We start from the raw sequence: 25,729 nt of genomic DNA, 5'->3' as shown, positions 1-25,729 counted from the left end.
CAACGGGAGAGGCCCCAACAGTGAGAGGCCCGCATACCGCAAAAAAAAAAAAAAAAAAAAAAAACAGTCCGCGGGAGCTTGCACGTCCCACAGACACCTCAACCTCAAGAGCAATATTAACTCGGCTACTGTTTCCCAATCTATCTCCCATCTCACCCGATGGTACCCAAACCAGAGTTCAGGGAGTTATTCTGAATCCCTCTGCAAAGCACACTCAAAAATTATTCGTTGTTTATCTGAAATTCATATTTAACTGGCATCCTATATTTTATCTGGCAAACTCACACACTTTGGGAAACACAGCTCAGCTGGTGCCTCTCCAATTCTAGGAGCAATTCCTAAAATCTCAGATCGCCTCAGTGCCCTGCTGTAGTTGTTACCTAGGCAACAGATAAAAAGAGCTTTGGCTACGTGTCTAAATCCCCAAAGCCAGGAAATCACCGGGCTCCGTAAACTTCGGTGAGGAAGCAGCGTTGGTAGCATACCAGGCGAAGGCCAGGGCTAACGGCTGCGACACCGACCAACCGGTACGTAAAGGCTCCGCGCTTGACGGCCCCTTTTGCAGCGGTTGCTGTGAGTGCCGTAAAGCGGCGTTGCCGCTGGTGTTGGCGGAGGTAAGGTGTGAGAGGCGCGGCTTGGCCTCCGGGGTTGGGTGGGCACCTCGGGCGGGTGTCGCCGGTGGCTCGGGTACCGTTACTGGGCATCCCTCCAGCCTAATGGGCACTTGCCTCGGCCCAGGCAGGCCATAGGTCGAGCGCGCTCCGGGCGGGGGATACTCAGTGAGGCAGTCCACGAGCACCTCGGGGTGGATGTGCGCTTCGGCGTCCCTCCCACGCTCTTGGGCTTGTCAGCAAGTAAAATCCTCATCCTGGGACAGGTCCGGTGTTGGAGGCCGATCGAGACCCTTGTAGGACCCGGCTGGGGTAGTGACGTTTGAGTAGGGTCCTGAGAGCTGTCTCAGGATTTGCAAGAGGATCTCGGGGGCAGGGGTCGTCGGGAGGGAGGAGAGCATTGCAGGCTGTGGGGCCCGTGTGTGCAAAGGTGCAGAAGCATGAAAGGGACTACCAGGTTTGGGCAGCACTGCGTGTTAGGGTAATGGCTGGAGGAATGGGTGCGGAGACGAGAGGGCCAGAAATGTGGCGGGAGCTACCGTTGGGTCTCAACTGGGACGAACCTTGATGCCCCATGAGGGAGTGTGGAGTGCTTCCTTGGGTAGTGGGGGAGCTACAGCAGTTTTCTAGAGTGAGGGTAATTTAATTAACCATCCCTTTCTTTTATGCTTTCCCCCTGGGTTCAGCTTTCAGTTCAGTTGGAGGAGTATTTACTGAAGCGTCCCTTTTGTGTGCCTAATAATGGAGTGGACACAGCTAGCCATGCTAAATGAAGTTTCATATGAGAGAGAGAGATGACCGAAGCTTTGGATAGGAATGTGGGGAACTGAGTTAAGATTTCATCACCATCACCAATTTCTCAAGTAACGAGAGAAGTCGCTTCTCTCTGGGCCTCAGTTTTCTCAGATGTAAACGGAGGACCTAGATAACAACAGGTTCTTTCTACTTTTGAAGATAGCAGGTTTCAAAAGAATAAACATCAGCCTATGAACAAATATGAAAGTGAGTGATGGAGCAGTGCATTAGGAATTGGGAAAAGTAAAAAAGGCTGGGATTGAGCTGTACTTTGAGGATGGATAGGGTTTGAGTCATCAGGAGCTATCTCTGCTGAGCACCATAGATAAAGATACAGAAGACAAGAATAGGCATTTTAGAGTATATTTGCGGAGGTAGGCTTTGAGAGGATGGAGGATTTGGGAAGTATGGCACTAGAGATTGAAGGAACCCCAAGTGGAAAGAAAATGCAGTACATTCTGAAAAGGAAGAGAAAAGGAATGAGAGAAATGTCAACAATATACAGTACTTGATTTCTTGGATCTAGGCGATTGTTATTTTGAACCTGTGTTTCTCAAAAGTGAATTTAACTTCTGTTGATAAAAATGAGAATTCTATCAGAATTTTAGCATGTGATAATGTATTGGGAGTAAGGTGATGCAGATTGTAGCTTTGCGTTGCCAATAACTAGCCTCTTGGGCTGTCATTTATTTCTTCCAGATCCTATTCTCCTCTGTAAAATGATGTTCTTGGATTAGGTGGTCTCTCTTCTCTAAAACCTGTAAAACAGGAGTCTGTGAGGATGGAGAACTATTCTCTTTGAAGGGGGCAGGGAGATAGTAGATGGAGAATAAAACTGTTAACTTTGAGGTGTAGGAAATAGAGTTGGTTATATAGACTGATGGGGTTTATAGACTGAAACTTAAGTGGTAAGTTTTCTCTCAGAGGTGGTATTTAAAATCTTGAAAATGAGTTTGCTTTGAGGGAGAGATTGTAAAGAGTAACTATAGGGTGTGTGCATAGATAGGAGACTAGAGAAATGATTGAAGGAGACATGTAGATCTCAGGGCTATGAGCTAGGACTCCTTTTCAAAAAGGATTACATTTTGGGGGCCAGCATTTTTATTAAAATAATTTAACAGTATTTACAGTAAATATTAATATTAAGCAATCATTTTTGGGAACTCTAGCAGAAAATAATTCAAACAGATACAGTCTCCACGTTCTGATCGTCTATTCAGAAGTAATATCATTTACATGCTTATTTATTCAACAAATACTTGTGTGTTTCAGGCACTGCTGTGTGCTAGGGATGTACAATGAAGAAGGCAGATATTGTTCCTATCGTCCCTGCATGTAAAGGCTGTAGTGTCCAAATCAGTGCTTTTCAAATTTTAATGCAAATATGAATCACCTGAGGATCTTAAAATGTAGATTCTGAATCAGTAGGTCTGCAGTATGGCCTGAAAATTCTGCATTTTGACACGCTCCAACATGATGCTGATGTTGCTCGTCTGAGGACCATACTTTTAAGTAGCAAAGATCTAGATCCTGTCTAGCAGGTATTAAGCCACTACTACTGCTTATCAGCTGTTTTTATTAATAATTTTATTGTTTTTATGAAAATAATATATGCTCATTATAAAAATTTTGGGACAATATAAAAAAAGCATAAAGAACAATGTGAAAATCATGCCAATCCCCACACCTAGAGATGACCATTATTTTATTTTTATTTTTTTGCGGTACGCGGGCTTCTCACTATTGTGGCCTCTCCCGTTGCGGAGCACAGGCTCCAGACGCGCAGGCTCAGCGGCCATGGCTCACAGGCCCAGCCGCTCTGCGGCATGTGGGATCTTCCCGGACTGGGGCACGAAAGCGTGTCCCCTGCATCGGCAGGCGGACTCTCAACCACTGCGCCACCAGGGAAGCCCCGAGATGACCATTATTGATATATTGGTGAACATCCATCCAGATTTAATGTATGTACATATATTCACACTTTATATTTTGTGCTAAGTACTTGATGCTTGCTGAGCCCTATGTTTGATTCTGTGTGTTTGATTAGCTTTATAGTTTTACTAAGATCAACACCCAGATATCCTCAACCAAGCAGTTAAGTACTTGCATTCTTGAGGGGAAGACTTTACTCAGTTAAAAATAGCTTGGTTTAACACTATTCTGTTACTCCAAAAATTGGAAGATAGTAAGATAATTAAAGCTTATAATGTGTGTGGGCTGTAGGATTTGTTAATTGAGCCACAGAATGAGGGAATTTTTTTAAAGTTTTTTTGAAACTTAGTACTTTTTTTTTCTCATTACAAAATCAATCGATATTCACATTGGATAAATAAAAAGGAAAAAGAAAAGCACCTACAGTCCTTCCAACCCAAAGACAGCCACTGTTTTTACACTGGTGTGTATGCTACTAAGGTAGCTCTTAAATGACCCATGAAATAATGTATGTAAATAATGTTTAGGTCAAAAGAAATCCTTGGTTCCTCAACTTTCTGCTGCCTTTGAAATAAACATAATCTGTTGTTTCTACTGTAGAGTCTTGTGACAGGGAACAGCTAGCAGATTGACTGGTGTCTGTAGGATGTACATAGGGCTCAGTGATATTTGTGAACTTAATGGAAAAATGAATGAATGAGGGAACAAACCAAACTGACCTGTGTGACATAAACTCTGGCTGTCACTCTTCACCTGCAGTTGCTCGCGTTCACCACTTACCTCAAATACTTTTGTATACTCTTCTGGGCACACAGAGCTCTTGGGGCAACAGAGGTCCATCGTAAATCTTTTAAAATCTATGTCTGTGCTTGACTTCTACTGTGGAAGACTACAGAATATGGAATACTGGGGAATATGGAAACATATGATAGCCTCCTGTCTCAAGGAACTATAACTAGTTAAGACTGACTGCAAAAATAGTACACATAGACAATGCTGTGTGGATATAAAAGAGGGAGACTTTAGTTGTCTGAGAGCAGAGGGAATTACTAGTAGGCTTTTAAGGTGACAGTTATTAATTATTGCTGGCATTTATTGTATAGTTATCATGTTCTAGGTACTGTTCGGTGCTTTACATGTATTAGTCTGTCAGAACAGCCCTGTGAGTCAAGTACAATTTATAGATCCACTTTAAAGATGGGGCATAGAAAGATTAAGTAACCTGCCTAAGGACGTACATATAGGCTGCAAGTGGCAGAGCAGGGTTTGAACATAGCAGTCTGTCTTCGGAGCCTATGCTCTGAACTACTCAAAAGACAGTGAGGGGGCAGAATGTGGGGGAGAAAGCACTGTAGAGAGAAGGAATAGCATAGACAAATGCACCGAGGTGAGCAAGCACTATGTTGATGGGTTCATTTAGGGGATTAGTACTAAATAAGCCATAGAAGTGCTGAAAGCGGGGGAAAGTGACACAAAGTGGTACTATAGAAATGACTGGACTTTGGTCCCTAAGATGGGTATTTTGAGGAAAGCCTGGTGGTAGAGTACAGATCTTCCTCAATTTGATAAACCCATCGTAAGTTGAAAATGCTGTTGATACACCTAACCTACCAAACATCATTAGAGTTTAGCCTAGCTTACCTTAAACGTCTTCAGGACACTTACATTAGCCTACAGGTAGGCAAAGTCATCTAACACAAAGCCTACTTTATAATAAAGTATTGAATATCTCATATAATTTATTGAATACTGCAAATTAAAAGAGGAATGGTTATAAGGGCCAGTTGTTTCCTCTTGTGATCACGTGGTTGGCTGGGAGCTGTGCCTCACTGCCACTGCCCAGCATCGTGAGGGGTTATGTGGCATTTATTGCTAGCCCAGGAAAAGATCAAAATTCAAGTGCGGTTTCTACTGAATGCTTGTCACTTTTGCACCGTTGTAAAGTCAAAAACCATAAGTCAAACCATCGTAAGTTAGAGACTATCTGTACTCATGTAGGAGGCTTTCTATTTAGGCAGAGTTAATAAGCCTTTAAATTAGGCTAACTATACTGGAAATGGGAAAGAAATAACAGCTTGTAGAGGCACTAAGAAGAATGTAAGTTTGGTGACTCAGATGTGGAATTAGAACCACAAAAACTTTTGTTTTGAACATAAATATTTAGGGATACCATTAACAGAATAGAGGGGCAAGTCATGAAAGAAATCTGGTTTGAAGGTGGACAGTGATTTGTTTTAGGTGCTGGTGGAATGTTCAAGAGGACATCACCAACAGTCTGGTGAAATATTTATAAGTAGTAAGTAGCCAGTAGATATGGGAGGTATATCTAATAAAGTGATTAGGAGCAAGAGAATATAAAGAGAACATCCATCCAGATTTCATATCAAACACAGAATAGTAGGTATATTAGGCAATGCCACTTCCTTCACCCTTTCACTTTGCCCCTGTAGTATCAGTCCCTTCCTATCTTCACTTTCTTTCTTATCTAGGTCTTTCATTTCAGACACTCTCTAAAAACTCAGTACTCCATAGCCATTTCAAAAGGAGTCACTATATATTTATGATTTTTCTGGAGTATCAAATGGAGAGATTAATTTTTTAATCTTCAAGTGTCAGCGTATTGAGAGAGGTTACATTGCAAAGGGTTAAGAAGTGAGTGAGTGGTAAGCAGATAAAGAGACTTTTTAAACCCTTACAGTCTAACCTTTGCTTCCAGGCTACTGATGCTCTTTTGCAAATTTAGCAATGAAAGGAAAGGAAAAGGAGCAGCAGTATTTAAGGAAGATGGATAGCATCTGTTGCTACTGGGCTGTTTTTTTTGGCTTAGAGCAGCTGAAAATGTTGATTTTTTTTTCATCTTAACTCTGAATACCTCTTCAGAAGCATTTTCTCTTTATGCTTTCCAGTCTGCTGCCTTATCTCAAAACATGCCTTTGCCTATTTAGACTACCCTCCTTCTTCTCTGTAGTTTAGCCTCCTGTTTTATTTTGCAGTGCAGGGCATATTTGAATCTCAGTTCTGTCTGATTCATACCACCTATACCTTCCTCTCACTCCCCAGTGTTCCTGAATAAATTGGATCTAGCAGCATTGAGGGGACCAGGCTAGCACACATCATCTTATGAGCCTAAGTTCGGTGTCAGGGCTGATTATTTCTTGTCCAAGGGCCTCTGATATCGAGAGGTGATCCAGAAGGCAGTAGTGGGGAGAATTGGGATAAGAAAGTAAGGCCGTTTGACATTCTTTCAGACAGATCCCTACCAAGATGATTCTCAAAAAAGTAGTTGGAGAGGGGATGTCAGGTTAAGCCAGGTGCCAAAGTTTTTTGTGCCTTTATCATCAAAGAACAAATGATAATGTGAAAGGGAAATGGGAAGCTGAAAGAATATGAAATACTGCTCTTGGCTGTAGCAAGAGCCTGAGAGCTATCTTGAACTTCCCATCCTGTATATTTTTCCTTCAAATTTGTATATGGCTTTTATCTACCACTGGTTTTTTCCAACCTTTCTCATGCCTTGACACAAAGCAAAATTGATAATAAAGGGCAAAAGAAAGGGTAAAAGAATGTGTTTGTTCTTGGCTGCAGGTGACAGTCTTGGACTCTAGCTACCCCAGGCTCAAAAGACTGAGAGGATTGATAGCTCAGACACCCACAACCCGTTAAAGGTTCAGCTGGGAAGCAGATCTGACCATTCCTGTCTTCTTCATTGCCAGATTCTAGTTCATGCACTAGTTAGAGCCTGTTTCCAAGTCATCTAAGACTAATTCTGTGCTGTAATATACCATACTTATATTAACCTTCTCATATTTGCATTAGAACTTGAAGATACTTGGGTACTTAAACCTGGTAACTCCCCTTAGAGTCCCCGTTACATCTCCCCGCCCCCTCATTTAAATTTACATCTCTGCGGTACTCTTTCTTCTTTGCCATTATTACTATTTTCTTTAGGAAGCTTTACCTAAGTATATGTAAGAAAATACATTACTTGTCTTCTCTAGCATTTTTATTATGATAGCTAAAATGTCACATGTAAAGAGAAATGTATACACAAATAATGTTTTTAATTTGGTTCTATGCTGTATTTCTCCATATGTTATTTTTAAATGTTTATTGTTCAGGAGTTGGAACCAAGTATAGGCTTTAAGCTCTAAAAAAATCACTTTTTCGTATTTCATATTCTGTTTTATTATGAAAGTTTCTGTAGGACAGAAAACTTTTTAAAATAAAAACTTCTTTTAAATAGTTTTGTGTTCTCTTGAGCATTGTGCAGTGTCTTTGAGTATACAGCACACTTATTTCTTGATAATAATTCAACCACTTTTAGGCTGGTAGGGGAGATGATTCATGCATTCTAATAGCTATAATTCAAAATAGAAAGTAGTAAAAGCCTTAGGGTTAGTTTCCTCTCCCTGTGCTCCATAGTAACCTGTATTTACTCCATGACCATTACACTTGAAATTGTCTCTATATTTATCTCTGATAGAGTCTATCACAATTTAGAACAGTGGTTCTTAATAGATGTGAGGGTGGTAAGGATTGTGCTTGTGATTTTGGAAAAAACTTCCCATGCTGTTCTTTAGCACATCATACCCTCTACCACCATTACCATCACCATTCTTCTTTTGAAAACTCTTACCTACTCATCTCTAACATCTTAGAAGATAGGGAGCTGTATCATTTTCTCTCCAGCTTAGCACTTTATTGGCATCTCTGCCTGTTAAGGTAGACAGTAAATATTTATTCCCTTCAAGAAGGTAAGACTAGGAATTTAGAGCTAGGAGAGTTCACTTCTGACTTTGAAGAGCATGAAAGATTTCATAAAAGAAGGGTCACTTGAGAGGAGTGATGAAAAGAGGTGTAGAACTGGTTCTCTGGAAATGGATGCGAACATTTCAGACAAGAGGGAATGAGTATAAAGCAAAGAGGCAAGAAAGGTCGTGTGTATTCCAGGAATACCTGGGCAAAAAACAAAGAGTGTGTGAAGTGGGAGAAAGCCTAGAAAATTTGCGTGTGTTCAGTCAGATTGTGAATACCCTTGAATGCCATTGCAGTTGACCCTTGAACAGTGCAGGTGCCAACCCTCTGTCAACTGAAATAAAAACACACAACATGAGAGCTGTGAGTTTCAGTTTTATTTGGGGACTTACTGAGGACTATAGTCTGGGAGACAGTCTCTCAGATAGCTCTGAGTAAGAAGAGGTGGTGGGGGAGGTCAGTAGATACATGATTTTGGCAAAGGGGTACATGCACTCAGGCACACATGTCTGTAGAAAGTTGCTGCTAGTCACGAGGAACACATATCTCAGTTAATGATTTTAGTGCTTTTCTAAGTATGGGAAGATGGAAGGGTCCAGGTTCATAAACTGTTTCTCCTGAAATATTTCTAAGTATTTAAGGGCCTGTTTTGCCTGTTTCCCCAGAGCACAGAGTGCCTCATCCTCATCTTCACCCTGAATTCCTTTCAGATGTGTTGTAGGTCAGCAACTGCAGTGGCTAATGACTTGATTCTTGTAGAACTGGATGGTGGGCACCATTCTTTATTTTACACCTCCCTGCAGTCAAAAATCTGCATGTAGCAGAGTCAGCCCTCCGCATCTGCAGTTCCACACCAAAAGATTCAGTCAACAACAGATTGTGTAATACTATTTATTATTGAGAAAAATCTGCATATAAGTGGACCTGCGTAGTTCAGACCTGTGTTGTTCAAGGGTCAAATGTATGTGGAATTTGAGCTTTATTTGTAGGTGGTAGAGAACCACTGAAATATTTTGATTATGGTGTAATTTGATTCATTTATCAGCAACTTGGTATATCTGTCAATGTATAGGTAAGATTATGGGTAGGCAGAAAGTGGAACCTGGGACATCAGTTACAATTAAGACATTTGTACAATTAGAGTTCAAATTAGAATGACAGTGAAGAAAGAAGAGGGAGTTGGTGCCAGAGGGATTTTAGAGGTAAACTCAACAAGCCTTGGCCTCTCTTTTTTAAAGTATCACATTATTCATTTTAAAGTGGTAACTCCATTCCTAATGAAGAGATGGTGCTAGCAAATAGGAATGTTTTGACAGGCTAATATTCTTCCTTTGCAATAACTGCCTTGGCATTTATAGAAAATAAGTAATGAAGTAAAGTTAATTGGATATCATCTTGATAATAAAAATGTAGTTGTGATTGATATATTCTGGAGATTTATTTCATTTAAGAATTAACTGTAGTTTAGAGATATATCCAAAGAAAGAACAAGATATTAATTTGGACTTTATGTTTCTGTAGTGGTTTATATAGGCCTTTCTTTCCACCTGTTAATTCTGGCACAGAAAAGTCTGGACTATATAGCACACTCCAAATGCTACTTTACATTTCACTAGGAATCAGTGTACAATATGTTGATGCACTATTTACTACAACTACAAGAAACTGAGCTGAAATACTGAAAATGAAGGATATTCTTTTTGTTATCTTGTGAGCTGTCCTTATCAGAGTACATATTTGACTGTTTTATTTTAGCAAGGTTTAGCTGACAGCAAAACTAATACCATCATCAATATTGTTTTATGTTGCTAGTTTTTACAGTTTTAGGAGATAGAACGTGATCATGATTTATTCAGTTATCTTTGCTTTATGCATTATCTGTAAATCAAGTAGATTACTCACGTCACTGGTGATATTTCTCTTAAGTAGTTTGTTGACTTTATATAATATCATGTAGTGTTTGCTTTATATAGGCTTCCACACTGGAAGCTCGTTTGGATTGTTTTAAAACTCTAAGACTTCTGATTTAAAGACGACAGAGTAAAGACATTTGTGCCTTCTTCTATCTGAAATTACCCTGAAACAGCAAGGAGAATGAGAGACAGAGATGTACAGTTGACCCTTGAACAACATGAGTTTGAACTGCTATATGTAGATTTTTTTAAATAGTAAATACTGCAGTACTATATGACCCCTGGGTGGTTGAATCCACAGATGCAAAACCGCATATATGAAGGAACCAGATACAGAGGAACCACATATGTATATGGAGGGCCAACTATATGTTATATGCAGGTTTTTAAGTGCAGAGGGTTGGTGCCCCAACCCCTGCATTGTTCAACTGTAATTACATCTTTGATGGGACTAGAGTCCTGTATCCCAAATTGAAATATTTGAGAAATATTTGTCAAATGTAAGCAGAAAGAGATTAAAAGAGCATTCTGGCAGAAAGAGATCTCAGGTAGAACTGACAGAGCAACGAGAAATAGGTCTTCTGTTTACAGTGGTGTCAGGATGCATAGAAAAGCAGTGGGAGAAGCTTCCTTGGAATGTTTGGCAACATGAACTAGCAGGAAAGGAAGAGCAAATGAGAAAGCATACAGATACACAATCTTTGCAGGAAGCACTCTCTTGGTGAGGCAAGAAGTAATGGCTAAACAACTTTCTCTTGCTTGTTCTCACATACATTCTCTCTGTGTCTCTCACGCACACACATGCACAGAACACCCTGTATCATAAAGAGCTTTCTTGTCTACTAAAGAGACTACCGGGGCTTCCCTGGTGGCGCAGTGGTTGAGAGTCTGCCTGCCGATGCAGGGGACACGGGTTCGTGCCCCGGTCCGGGAAGATCCCACATGCCGCGGAGCGACTGGGCCCGTGAGCCATGGCCGCTGAGCCTGCGTGTCCGGAGCCTGTGCTCCGCAACGGGAGAGGCCACAACAGTGAGAGGCCCGCGTACCGCAAAAAAAAAAAAGAGAGACTACCTTCTAGTCCACAACATAGCCTTGCTTCTTCCTTCCACAGTCCTTTTGCAAATAGTTGGCCTGAGTGGAGTTCATGTCATTCAAAGATTAATAATAATAAAAAGGAAATTAGCACGGCATCTACACAAAACTGTTACAAGAAGAAAAGCGAAAAGAAATGGAAAAACAAGTGACAAAGAACCCATGAGAAAACTGTATTGGCCTAACAAATTTAAGGAGACAATCACTTCTTTAAAGTAATAGAGAAAGTTAATTGGCTAGAAAGAAATAGTAAGACAACAGTAAATGGTGAGTAATAATTTGGCAGAAGTCAAGAAAGAAAAGAAAAAAAAAATCAGAAATAAAAGGCCAGGACTTCCCTTGTGGCACAGTGGGTTAAGAATCTGCCTGCCAATGCAGGGGACACAGGTTTAAGCCCTGGTCTGGGAAGATCCCACATGCTGTGAAGCAAATAAGACCGTGCACCACAACTACTGAGCCTGCGCTCTAGAGCCCACAAGCCACAACTACTGAGACCCGTGTGCCACAACTACTGAAGCCCACATGCCTAGAGCCTGTGCTCCGCAACAAGAGAAGCCAAGACAATGAGAAGCCCATGCACTGCAATGAAGAGTAGCCCCTGCTCGCTGCAACTAGAGAAAGCCCGCGCTCAGCAACAAAGACCCAACACAGCCAAACATAAAAATAAATAAAGAGTCAATGAGAACATCGAGGAGTGGTCCCTCATAAAAAAAAATAATAATAAAACGCCACATACGAAGCAAAAAGGAGAATTAACACTTGAAAGCTCAGTAAGGGATATGACGACAGGCTTTTGAAAGTTGAGCAAAGTGAAATGGGAGTGAAAGGAGATGAAACAAATGCTTAATTGTAGTTCTGGAAATAGAGAACAACATTAGAACAGAAAAGTATTCAAACATATAACTTAAGAAAACTTGCCACAGAGAAAGAAATCTTGATTCTACAGATTGAAAGTACACATAATGAAGAAAAACTAATGTATAGTCATTAACATCATTTTATAACCTAGTTTTAAAAAAATTGGATTGCAAAGATAAGGAATGTGTTCTTTGCTCATCCCATTAAAAAGATCAGCTTATCTATAGGGGAGTGCCAGGGGAAGGATCAGATATTGTCAAGGGAGTATTTAGTATTGCAGGACAGTGGTACAAATTCTATAAGTCATCAGAGGAAAGAAAGTGTGACCTCAAAGCCAAACTATTAGTTTACACCCGTTTTTTGTTCTTTTTTTTCATAAATTTATTTATTTATTTATTTTTGGCTGCATTGGGTCTTCATTGCTGTGCACGGGCTTTCTCTTGTTGCGACCAGCGGGGGATACTCTTCCTTGTGGCGTGCGGGCTTCTCATTGCAGTGGCTTCTCTTGTTGCGGAGCACAGGCTCTAGACACACGGGCTCAGTAGTTGTGGCTCAGGGGCTCTAGAGCTCAGGCTCAGTAGTTGTGGCACATGGGCTTAGTTGTTCCACGGCATGTGGAATCTTCCTGGACCAGGGCTCGAACCCGTGTCCCCCGCACTGGCAGGTGGATTCTTAACCACTGTGCCACCAGGGAAGCCTGACACCCATTTTTGAACAATGTAGGAACTCAAGGTAAATAGTGCCCACAAGTCCTAAGGAGAAGATGAATACCAGCCATCCAGTAGCTGAACAGAGATGATACAGCAAAAGGATTGGCAGGGAATATAGTAGGAATAAGGCTAAAAAAGCTGTGAGATTTGTATTGCAGAATGCGATAGAACAATAGCAAAGTAAACTAATAAAAGTCAGGATTGAAAGAGGAGAGATGCAGAAGGTAGATTTTCTCTTATTTTTTAGCTGGAGAACTAAAGACATACAAAGTTTAGACATCAAGTAATAGAGGTGTTAGTATATTTAAAGGAATAAAGATAAACATTTGAACTGAATTGAATATGTTTGACCAAAATCAAACAGTGGAGAGGAGGTAAGAAGAAGTAGAACTATATTAAATTTCTTGTTCTAAAGAAATAGTCAGATGGGACCAAAGATGAGAGAACAAAAATTTTTATCGTGGCTTTTTTTACACTTGCAGAAAATGAAAATGTATATGGGATATTTATAAAAACTGACCACATCCTACATAACAAAAGACAAAGAGCTATTATACAGGTGTTCCTTGACCAAAAACTTAATTTTTTTCTATGGAAGTGGTTCTTAGTATGTTCAGCAGCATCAGCATTGCCTGGGAACTCATTAGAAATGCAAATTCAGAGGGCTTACCCCAGTTCTATTGAATCAGAAACCCTGGGGGAGAAGCCCCCCAGTCTCTTTTGGTCAATTTTTATAGATATCCCATTTATGTTTTTTGTTATTTGCAACTGTAAAGAATGCTATGATAAACTTTTTTGTTCTTTCAAATGTGGTCTCATATCTGATTATTTCTTTAGGATAGGAAATTATCAAATCAAAGAAGTTTCTGTTGAACTTTAGATAACTTTTTCTTGGTTAATAAAGGTGAAAATTAAATACAGGTTTTTGTCTCTTTAGAAATATCTTTTTGTTCACAGGAAACAAGATTATCTTCTTACCCAAAAAGATGAAACCAAGTGGGTTACTTTCAAAAGACAACCAAGTGAGCACCGCAGACTAATGAGTAGGATCAATAAGAACGTGATTTTGGCGCTTTTAACTTTGACAAGTTCTGCATTTCTGCTGTTTCAGTTGTACTACTACAAGCACTATTTATCAGCAAAGGTAATTTTTTCCCTCCTTTCTCATTATTAGACTTCATTTTAGCTGTATATTTTCCTAACATACTTCCCTTTTGCAGTACGTAAAATTAATCACAGTTTTTAAAATCCGTGCAGAAATAGTTCTTTGAGATTCTCATCCTTGTGAGTGTGGCAAGCACTTCAAAATTACAGTTAAATGTTATTAATAACATGCTAAAAGTCAGAGGTACCAGGTTTCAGTGATGTTGAAATTTTCTGATAGAGTTATGTGAAAATTGTTATTTTTCCAAACAGATCATCACTCATTGGAAAGAATTCAATGATAAATAATTTTGATAAAATATTAGAATTAGTTTATTTTAGTACAGAGTATATTTTAATATAGTGTCTAACAGGGAAGTGTAGTGTTATAACTTACCTTTATTATAAATCTATAGGTATAAAGATGTAGAGACAATAATTTGGAATCTGGTAGCTTCTGAAGATCATACAGAAGTCCAGATAAGAAATTCCAAAGTTGAGAAGGTATTCTTGAATTGTGAAAAGTTGCCAAACACTCCCACTGGGGTTAATTATAATAATAGCTACCATTATTGAGAATTGTGCTAGATACTGTCTATGCTTAATTTAACCCTAAAAACATTTTGGGGGGGAAATATATTTTTGTTTGTATCGTCATTTGATAGTTAGAACTATTCTTCAGAACGATTTACTTCCCTTTCCCTCCCAAAGGGGATGATACTTCCCTGCCCTAGTTAAGCTTGACCATGAGACTTACTTTCGCTTGTGGAATGTTATAGACATTTGCAGAGATTTCAAATGGGCTTGTATGATGTGACTTGCCCTTTGTGCTCCCCTGACCTGCCAGGAGGAGAGTGTGCCCTGGGTAGATGCTGACCTCCAGCCTGAGCCCTGAATTAGATGTATGGAGCAGACCAAACATAGCTGCCCAGCTGACTCATACATCTATGAGGGAGAAAACAAATGCTTAAGCCTTCAAGATTGAGAGAGGTTTATTATGCAGCATTATTACATGAGGTTCCTAGACCTCATTTTACAAATATGAAAACCAAAACTCTGACAGAGATGTTAGATAACCTACCCCAATTACCCAGTTTCTAACATGCAAGCCTGACAGGTGTACCTAACTCCATTCTTTCCAGGCTATATTATTTTAAAAATAATTGACAAGTACTGAGGCTACCAGATGTCTTGGCTGTTGACCCAGTGAATGTCTTTGTGTTTCGTCTTCAACCTTTGCTGATTATTTTCTTAGGATAAAGTCCTAGAGTGGAATTTCTGGGTCTAGGATGTACATTCTAGATTTTGTTACATATTGCAAAGTCACCTTTCCTAAGGATAAGTAGTGTGCCTGATTTCCTATACCCTTTCCAAATATGGGAATAATAACAACAATAACAATAATTATGGCATCCGTGTCATGCTTTTGAGATGCTTTTGGCTAATAGTAGCTTAAACACATAGAGGGTTATTTGTGTCTTATACTTTTCAGTCCAGAGCTTCCAAAATTCTCTTGACATTTCCCTAGTGCTACAGTCCAGGCTGGAGGAGGAAATAGTGCATTCTAGGAGGCTTCTTCTTTTGTGACATGGCCAGCAGATTCCCAGCTGTAAGAAAGTCTGGGAAAGCAAGATTTTACTATTAGTTTTAATGCTGTTGTTAGTTAGGTTTTCCAGACTTTATATTAGAGATCGCAAAGGAGAAGGGTTTTGGGAGTGGGTGTTAGGTCAATTTACCTATCGTGTCTGCCATAGCAGTTCACGTTTTTTGGTGTGCTTATAGGCTAGGAACTATGCTAAGCAGTTCACATATATTTAATTCTTAAAACAACAAATTGAGTAGATCCTGTTGTCCTCATTTTCCCAGCAGAAAAAACTGAGGTTTAGAGAAACTTACTAAATTTGTCCAGTGTCACACAATTATTAAGTGAGGGAGATAGAATTTAAACCTGAGGAGTCTACCCCAAGAGCGCTTGTTCTTTATATTTCTGGTATTTTTGATGTTCAAGAGCCGAGAGATATTAAACTCCATTAGAGGCCATTTCTTTCTAATGAGGTTAAACATCTTTCCATATGCTTTTTGGTTCTTTTTATTTCTTTATTATAATTTCTTTTTATTCCTATCTGCATATTTTTCTGATGTTGTTGTCTTTTTCTGCAGCTGTTCTTTATAGTTTTAAGGATATTAAGCGTTTACCATATATATTTCAAATATCTTCCCCAGTTTATTAATTTGCCTTTTACCTTTATATTCACGATGTACCCCCTTAATACACTAGTGTTCTATTTAATTTCTAGGTAGACAGGTATCAAGATCTTTCTCCCTTAGGGTATCTGGTTTTTATGTCATAAGTAGCCCAAGATTATGGAAATATTCACCTGCATTTTCATCAGATACTATTTTATGTTTAAATTTTTATGTAAAATATAATTTATTTTAGTATGAGGTATGAGTTAGATATTTAATTTACAGTTTTACCCAAATGGTTAATCAGCTGTCCCAATGTCACTTATTGAATGACTTCATTAATTTAAAAATCCAATCTTAATTATATGTTAAATTCATGTAAATAACCCCTGTCCTGACCTTCTTCCTTGGTAAGCGATGTGGCATAGTTGTTAAGAGCATGAACTCCAGCCCAGGATTAAACCTCATCTATCCTGCTTATTAGCTGTGGGATCTTGGGTAAATTACTTGACTTCTGTTACTTGACCTCTACTTCCTCATCTATGGAATTGGGACAGTAACAGTACCACCTATGAGACTTGTGAAACTTATATGAATTAATATTCATAAAGCGTTTGGAACAGTGCAAGTCACATAGAAAGAGATCAGTACATATTAGCTATTATTTTTATTATCTTCAATTTTATAATGAAAAATAGTATTTGTTGTATTGAGTCCATGACATACAAACTGCTTTAGTAATAAGTGCCATATTCTTTAAACAAAATAGAATATTTTGAACAAAATAAAGCATTAAATTAAATAAAGTGCAGTTAACCTTTATATACTATTAAATGTGTGAAATTTGCATTATCTGTACTAGAGTTCTTGTTTTTTATGTTTAATTTTAATAATAGGTGGAAATTACAACATCTAAGTTCTAAATACCAAAGGTTATTTTTATTTTATTGCAGAATATGGAAATTATATTAAACAATTCCTAGCCAAGTAATTTTGCATTCTTTAAGATGGAATTTTATAACTTATTAATTCAGAAACTTTTATGTAAAAGTCATGTGTTGGGCATTTTGCTAAGGTGATAAACAGTGATTGGGAAGTAGTCTCTTTCCTCTCTATATTTATAATTTAATTGGGGACAGATGTTAATGGGACAATAAATGTTTCCTATATATTATTAATGTGAAGGTAAGATACTTTGTAACAAATACAAGTAGTTTCTCTATACTAACAGGAAAAAAAAAGCTTTATTTAAAAATAGGGTTAGACTAACTGCTGAAGCTACCAACTTTTAAAAATTTTTTAGTTTTGTTGTGGAAAAACTTTTAACTTTTGGCTTTTTATTAAACTTCAAGATTTTACTTACATACAAACTTTAGGGAAGTACAGATGCATCCTCCGTAATCTAATACAGATTCTCCTGACATAGGAGGAGAACCCAGAATTTTGTGAACTTTGTTTATTGATCGTATCTGAATTGTCTTCCTCATTTGTTCAGTGAACAATATTTTGGGGGGATAATCTTAGATAAATAAAGAAAGTTCACATGAAAATGATTTTTAGTTCGGTCAAATTTGTTTGATTTGGCAAAAGAGTATATAATAGTAGCCTTGATCAATACTAAATAATAGGTCAGCATCATCAACAGAGAAACCTTGATTCTAGGTCATCCTTGAACTTTGAGGTGATTTAGAGAGACCCTTGAGATTATGTATTAGAACTAGGGCAGGCATGAAAAATGGGTTTTATCTTTGGTCCCCAACCCATATCTAGTGTAGTAAATGTTTAGGACTACAGAGTTTTTCAGGCTCTTCAATAGAGAGAAATACAATATCTATCATTGGTTAGGGAAGAAGGGCTATTTTCTTTCTTGGAGTTAAGGAGGGCTACTTCTGTCTATCTATTTCTTGGGCCTCACCATGGAATTCCTTTTGACCCTAGCTGGTTATGCAAGTTTAGTCTTTCAGTGTCCTCCTAAATGAGGTCTGAACAATCCAGTTATCTGATAGCATTGAAGACAGGAACTAGCAGATTATATCTGTTGGGTCTGGTAAAATTCCACTGATGGATACAGTCCACTCTTCAGATTCCATAACAACCATCCAAGTCTTTGAAATACAAACTCTTCCAAGGGAAGGACTTGTCTCTAGCACCCTCTAGGGAATGTCAGTTGTTCATTGTTTTTTGCTGCGTTTAATAGGATAGTGTGATTATGATTCTGTGTTGCTCATTCAGTCTGTATTTCTTGACTATATGTTACATAAAGGGCACTTGGTAGGAATACAGAGATAAGTAGAACACAGGTCCTAAATCTCAAGGAACTCAAAATTTGATAGAAGTGGTAACAGCAGTAATTCTTGAGTTTTGGGCCTAGATAGTCCTGAGTTTGAACCCTCATTCAGTTGTTTGGCTGAGCCTGCTCTCTAGAGCCCATGAGCCACAACTACTGAGCCTGTGTGCCACAACTACTGAAGCCAGCATGCCTAGAGCCCGTGCTGCACAAGAGAAGCCACCTCAGTGAGAAGCCCACGCACTGCAACGAAAGAGTAGTCCCCGCTCACCGCAACTAGAGAAAGCCCACGCACAGCAACAAAGACCAAACGTGGCCAAAAATTTTTAAAAAGTAAAATAAAAATAAAATAAATAAAAGAATACATTTTTAAAAAAAGATTGCTAAGTTCAGTTCCTAGAGCTTGTGTCTTCACTCATAGTGCTATTCCAACATGTAACTACAAGTATGTTCAAACAAAACACTATAACATTGATAAGAAGATATGAAATGAGATAGCTTTAAGGAGTTCTGCATCCCAAATGGAAGTCATAAAATATTGATACCTCAGTGGAAAGAAGACAAAGCCAATGAACCAGTGTAAAGCACTGAGTGAACCAAACCTTGATGATGTTCTTGACTTACAACCGTAAGCTGCACCGCTGCCTGTAGTAATCAGTTATTCTTATTACCTAGAAGGCCACTTACAGTGTTCTGTGCTGGGATATCGTTCTTTGCATTATATTTAGTAACCTGTGTGTGTTTGGTTAGAAGGCAGGGGAGGGAGTTGAAAGGGGAATTTGGATTTCAAATTTGGCAGTAGTCATTCACAGTGAACAATTTCATAATCCATTGTTAGAAATGGAAATGAATCTTATAACCATTTAGATCATGTGTAACAGGTTTTTGAACTGTTTTCAGTTGGTCAGTTACTGAAGCATGATTTTTCTTAGATCTTCTTTGACTTCTGGCTAGTTCCGTTTTGTTCTGAAGGCTAATGTCTAGGTCATTGCTGAGAAAGAATATCATGCTTGATAGTCTCATCTAGTACGGTAAACTTTGATAAATGCTACTGTTCCCCCTTCCCATGCTTCCCCCAACCCCGCCACTCCTGCCATCATCCAGGAGAAATGTGAAAGAATTTCTTTCATTAGAATTAAAGGATATTTAAAATTTTTTTCCATTTATTCCCAGACTTTAAGCTGTATAAGTTTTTGGCCAAGCAGCTTTGATTATTAATAAACATAGCTTTCCCACCAGTTATTGAAGACTTAAAAAAATTTCTTTAAAGTATTACCATTAGGTCCAATAGGCATGATTAGTTATCATGCTGAATTAAGAATTGTTTTTTGGTGTCTGTAAGAAACTGATTGTTGGCTACTATCTTTAAAAAATGACAGGATCATTTAAATCTTTACTTCTGTTTCCTGAATGCTTTTTCTTTGATGGCATATCTTAATTTGATTCATTTATCAGTGGAGTTCAGTAGCCACCAGACTGTTTCTACCAGTCCTGTTTGGGATCTGATTCTATCTCTCCATTCATTTATTCATTTCATTTAAATTTTCAACACAAATATCTCATAGGTAGCGTTTCAGAATATCTTTAGACGTTTTTAACCTCTTGACTTTTACCTTATGGCTTTTCTTTTAGAACATTCAGTCATTCGTCAAGCATTTGTTGAGAGTTTACTATGTGCTAAGCACAGTACTAGGCTATGAGACAAAATGATGAATCAAGTGCAGTCCTTGCTGCCTAGGAACCCACAAATTGGGGGAGTTTGGGGTTGAAGGAGAAAGGGGAAAAGAAATATATAGAGACATATAAACAAATGACATCAATATGATATGTTACTTCTTCAAATCACACATCATAAAACACTGTTCTGCCTACTTTACTACTTACAGCTTAAGAACTCTTCTTTACCTCTACCCTTTGTAATGCTCTTCAGGCAAAAATAACAGCCGTCAGAGTTATTTTTCTTAAATACAGATCTGATCAAGTTATTCTCTGCATAAAATACTTATGGAATAAGATCCCAACTTCTTACCATGGTGCGGTGGATAGTCTCTGTTTGCCTCTCCAGGTCCTCTCCTCGCCATACTCTGTGCCTTGGGAGGCTGACCTCTGTGGACTACATTAGCTGAGCTCCCTTGCTCTTTGTTTGCCATTTGGGTTTAGCCAATGGGAAGCATCAGCTGGAGACTGGAGACCAGGAGGAAAGAGGCCAGGTTATTTATTCTCTTGGTTCTCCATTTGTAGGGCCATTGGTTGATAGTGACTGCATTCCTCCTGTACAGCAAAGTTGTAGCCACTGCATACCATTAACTGTTCCTACCGAGGTGGATTGACCATTAAGATAATGAAATTTAAACTGCAGCTCCCCTCACTTCCAAGGCTCTTGGAGGAGCCTTAGGAATATGTTACAAAACTGTGTATTTTTGTAAAGTTTGCAATAGATAATTTATTGCATTTTTTTTTCTGAAAAAGGACCACCAAAATTGTATAATCTTCAAGCTCTATAAAAGTGGATCCTCTTATGTCCCTATCCTTGACTCTCTGAGCTTAGATAAGTGCAAAGTTTTCAGGGAATGAGGAACTGCTGAGTAACCTATTTGGGAAGGATATGGTTAAATATTTCATGGATAAAGTAATAGTTTGGATTGGTCTTATAGGATGAGTAGGAGTTCTCCATGTAAAGAAGGATGGGAGGGCCATTACAAATAGAGGAAACAGCCTATGTAAAGGGAATGAGCTATGTGTATGTTTAGAAGAGGAGTACACTAAGTAGAGACCAAAGGAAACACAAAGGTCCTGAGGCAGGAACTTGCCTGGCAGTTTTGAAACAGCAGAGAGATCACTGTGGCTGTAGAGGAGTGAGAGAGGAGAATAGTAGGTAAGGTCAGAGAGTTCTATATTTTTTATGGCCTTGTAAGCCACTATAAAGGCTTTGGCTTTTATTCTGAATGAGATTGGGGACTCTAGGAAGGTTTTGAGCTGAAATGTGACACGACCTGACATTTTTTAATAAAAAGAAGTAGTGCGGATGCTCCGTTGAGAACAGATTGTAGGGGCAAGGGCTGAAACAGACCAGTTAGAAGGTGTTCTAGTAATTTACATGAGATGATGATGGCTTGGACACAGGAGCTAGTGGTGGAGTTTGTGAGAAATGGAAAGTAGAGTTATCAGGATTTGTTGATGGGCTAGATGTGGGGTATGAAAGACAGAAAAGAGTCAGGGATAATGCTAGGTTTTTGTGTGTGTGTGTGGCTGTGCTGGGTTTTTGTTGCTGTGCGTGGGCTTTCTCTAGTTGTGGTGAGCGGGGGGCTACTCTTCTTTGCGGTGCGCAGGCTTCTCATTGTTGTGGCTTCTCTTGTTGCAGAGCACGGGCTCTAGGCACGCAGGCTTCAGTAGTTGTGGCACGTGGGCTCAGAAACTGTGGCTCGTGGGCTCTAGAGCGCAGGCTCAGTAGTTGTGGCGCACGGGCTTAGTTGCTCTGCGGCATGTGGGATCTTCCCGGGCCAGGGATCAAACCCATGTCCTCTGCATTGGCAGGTGGATTCTTAACCACTGCGCCACCAGGGAAGCCCCAACGCTAGTATTTTTGACCTAGATAATTGGAAGGGAGAAGTTGCTGTTTAACGAGATGGGAAAGACTAGAGGAAGCAAGTTTGAGGAATGGTGAAGATCAGGAGTTTTTTTGTACATACTAGGTTTGAGATGCCTGTCTGACATCCAAATGAAGAAGGTGAATAGACATTTGAATATATAAGTCTGGAGTACAAAGGACTGATGTGGTTTGGAATATAAACTGGGGGTTGTAAGCATATAGATTGTATTTAAAGCTGTGAGTGGATGAGTTACCAAGGAAGTAAGCATAGAGTAAAAAGAGGAGGAGAAAAATCTCATGGTCTGAGCTTTGGGACCCTTCAACATGTCAGGGAGCTGAGAAGAAGTAGCAAATGGGACCAAGGAGTAGTTGGAGAGAAATAGCAGGAAACCAGAAGTATGGGGATCCTGAGAGCCAAGTGAATGAAGTGTTTAGGTGAGGCAGAGGTGATAAATAATTCTTGATAGATCAAATAAGACAAGAACTCATAGTTGACCATTGGATTTAGCAATATGGAGATTACTGGTGAACTTGATGAATACTTGGCAGAGTGAACTTAAGCTCAAGTAAGTACATGACAGGAGAGAAATTGGAGGGAGTGAGAACGGACTACCCATTAAGAGTTTTGCTGTAAAGAGGGGCAGAAAATTGTTAGTTGGGAAAAGAGAAGTCAAGACGTGTTTTTTGTTTTAATTATTTAAGATAGGAGAAATAATACCATATTTGTATACTGATGGGAGTGATCCAATAGAGAAAACAAATTAAACAACTCAGAAATTTAGTTTTATCTACTAATGTAGGGCTATGGTGAACAACAAGTGGCTATATTATAGAATTTGCAATCTTTTTTCAAGGATGAGGATCACAAAGCTGCCTCTGATGTTGTTCTGTAAATATCCTTGGTATATTTTCTTTGTAAAAAATTAATTTATTATTCAAATATAGTTGATTTACAGTATTATATTTGTTTCAGGTGTACAACATAGTGATTCAGTATTTTTATAGATTATACTCCATTTAAAGTTGTTACAAAATATTGGCAGTATTTCCCTGTGCTGTACAATATATCTTCATAACTCATTTATTTTATACATAGTAGTTTGTTCTTCTTAATCCTCTACCCATATCTTGCCCCTCCCCACTTCCCTCTCCCCACTGCTAACCACTAGTTTGTTCTTTATGAGTCTGTTTATGTTTTGTCATATTCATTCATTATTTTTTAGATTCCACATATAAATGATATCATATAGTATTTGACTTTCTCTGTCTGACTTATTTCACTAAGCATAATATCCTCTAGGTTCATCCATATTGCAAATGGCAGGATTTCCTTTTTATGGCTGAGTAGTATTCCAGTATGTGTGTGTGTTTGTGTGTGTGTGTGTGTGCGCGCCACATCATCTTTTTCCATTCATCTGTTGATGGGCACTTAGGTTGCTTCCAAATCTTGGCTATTGTAAGTAATGCTGCTATGAACATTGGGATGTATGTATCTTTTCGAATAAGTGTTTTCATTTTCTTCAGACATATAACCAGGAGTGCTCTTGTTGAATCCTAGAGAAATAGTCCTTGGTGTTAAAATGTTACTGTTTAAGTTGCAGAGCTTGTGAGGAGAGACCAGTTCTGGTTCTACCTTAATCACTCAGTATACCTTTCTTCCTTCCTTCCCTCCAATTAGCAAACTGTTATTAAGCATTTTACTAGTTGTCAAGCACTATGCTAGATACTGGTGATACAAAGGTGGATTGGATTTGGTCCCTGCCCTTGCGTTTACAGTTTAATGGGGAAATGAGTCTCCTGTTTAGGAACTTGGAGCACACTTCATTTTCAGGGTGATAATAGTCTTACTGCTTTTCAAAATCCTTCCATCTAACAGATAAAGAGCATATTCAAGGCATAAGAAACTTCTTTGAGCTTGAAACATTCTTCCTCTTGTCTCTAGACCATCAGACATTCTTTCTCCTGTGACTTTCAAAGTGTTTTGGTGATTAACACATGAAGAACTGATAATACTTTTTTCCTTCTGATTCTCTAGACCTGAATGTTTTAAAAAATATTCTTTAAAAAATAACTCAACATTTGCAAGTATGATATATGTTATGAAAAGTGTGGGCATTGGAGCTCTCTATGGAACAGAAATAATAATGCCTACTTTGCAGGATAGTTATGCGAGATAGATGAGAATACATAATTCATATGTGGAAGTACACTTAGAAGCTGCTCAATAATTATTATACTTTCTTATCACTTTGCCAAGGTCTGCAAACACTAAGTCAGTGTGTGGAGGTAAGCTGAAGTTAGGGATATGGAGCTAAATGGATAAACACTAATTCTAAAGAGATAGCAAAGAGTTTACTACTCATTGATGGAAATTAATTGGTTCAGAGATGTTGACCATATTTATTTACTTAAGTGATGGCACTTAATTAAATTATAGCAATCTGTCAGTGTTTTCCATCTTGGGTAGTTGTATTATGTACTTGTAGAATTCTTAGCTCATGACTGTATGAAAATAGGTATTTAGATAATGCTTTTTAATGATTATGAACCAGTTATATAGATTGAATCATACCTACCGTAAATGTAATGTTGCATGCTGGGCTTTGAATTTACTACAATTTTTTTTTTTTAATCTTCCTAGAATGGAGCTGGTTTATCAAAATCCAAAGGAAGCCGAATTGGATTTGATGGCACACAGTGGGTATGTATGATAATCAAGAACTTCCTCAATTGCCATGTTCATTTAGTTCATTCATTTATATACTTAATAGGTATTTGTTGAATGATGACAATGATAATAGCTAGCTTTGTGAAAACAGGTAGTAGGTGATAGAAAGGAAGAGGCAGACCCTGTGCCAAGTGCTTTACATGCAGTATCTCATTTAGTCCTTGTGCAAACTTTAAGAAGTCAGTACATATGTTTATCCTCAGTTCACTTAGAAAGATTAAGGTTGGTTGGCTAATAAGTGGCTGAGTCCAGATTCTAACTGCTTGCCTCCAAAATCCTCATTCACTGAGCTGTGATACTTCCCCAAGTGAATAAATATGTGAATCAGAATTGAACCAAGAATAAAGGTAAATAGGAGTACCTATTTACCTAGTAAATTTACCTAGTAAATAGGAGTTTAGGAGTAAAAATCTATTCAACATGTTTTCTTTTTTTTTGGCTATGCCGCAGGGCTTATGGGATCTTAGTTCCCCAACCAGGTATCGAACCCATGTCCCCCGGCAGTGGAAGCACAGAGTCCTAACCACTGGACCACCAGGGAATCCCATGTTTTCTTTTTAAGATAAGGAAAATTAGCAATATGTACAATAAATCCCTGTTTCACAGCCTGTACATTTATACAATTTATAAAATATATTTTCTTTTTTCTAATCAAATTTAGAATGAAAAACAATGCTAAAAAATTACATTTAGGGCTTCCCTGGTGGCGCAGTGGTTGAGAGTCTGCCTGCCGATGCAGAGGACACGGGTTCGTGCCCCGGTCCGGGAAGATCCCACGTGCCGCGGAGCGGCTGGGCCCGTGAGCCATGGCCGCTGAGCCTGTGCGTCCGGAGCCTGTGCTCTGCAACGGGAGAGGCCGCAGCAGTGAGAGGCCCGCGTACCGCAAAAATAATAATAATAATAATAATAACTGTTTCTAAAAGAAATAATAACAAAAGTAGTCAGAAGAAGAACACACATCTGATGAGTATTTGTGACTCCTTGATTTGTTCATAAACTACATATTAAAATGGAATTTAAAAAAAAAAAAAAATTACATTTATCCTGTTAGCATACATATTGGATATGACTAGTTATTTCTTGTGGATACACTTCAATCTTTGGCTTCTCTTTAACCAGAGACATGAGA

General features: G+C 38.7%; 1 protein-coding gene across 8 annotated transcripts in view; it reads left to right on the top strand.

Moving 5' to 3' along the window:
* Nucleotides 1-564: 564 nt before the first annotated feature.
* Nucleotides 565-25,729, top strand: part of FKTN (fukutin) — a 102,027-nt gene continuing 76,862 nt past the window's right edge. For 4 of the 8 annotated variants that reach the window (XM_032635490.1, XM_032635494.1, XM_032635487.1 and 1 more), the window contains exons 1-3: nucleotides 588-614; nucleotides 13,624-13,810; nucleotides 24,514-24,573. In XM_032635490.1, coding sequence (XP_032491381.1) covers nucleotides 13,706-13,810; nucleotides 24,514-24,573 — 165 coding nt within the window. In that variant the 5' untranslated portion in view covers nucleotides 588-614; nucleotides 13,624-13,705. Of the gene's footprint in view, nucleotides 2,948-13,623; nucleotides 13,811-24,513; nucleotides 24,574-25,729 lie in introns of all 8 variants that reach the window. The other 4 variants (XM_032635488.1, XM_032635491.1, XM_032635492.1 and 1 more) reach the window with 4 other exon arrangements.

The sequence above is a fragment of the Phocoena sinus genome, chromosome 6 (genome assembly GCF_008692025.1).
Source record: "Phocoena sinus isolate mPhoSin1 chromosome 6, mPhoSin1.pri, whole genome shotgun sequence".
Taxonomy (NCBI): domain Eukaryota; kingdom Metazoa; phylum Chordata; class Mammalia; order Artiodactyla; family Phocoenidae; genus Phocoena; species Phocoena sinus.
The sequence above is the reverse complement of the archived record's forward strand: the minus strand, read 5'-3'. Positions and strand labels throughout refer to the sequence as shown.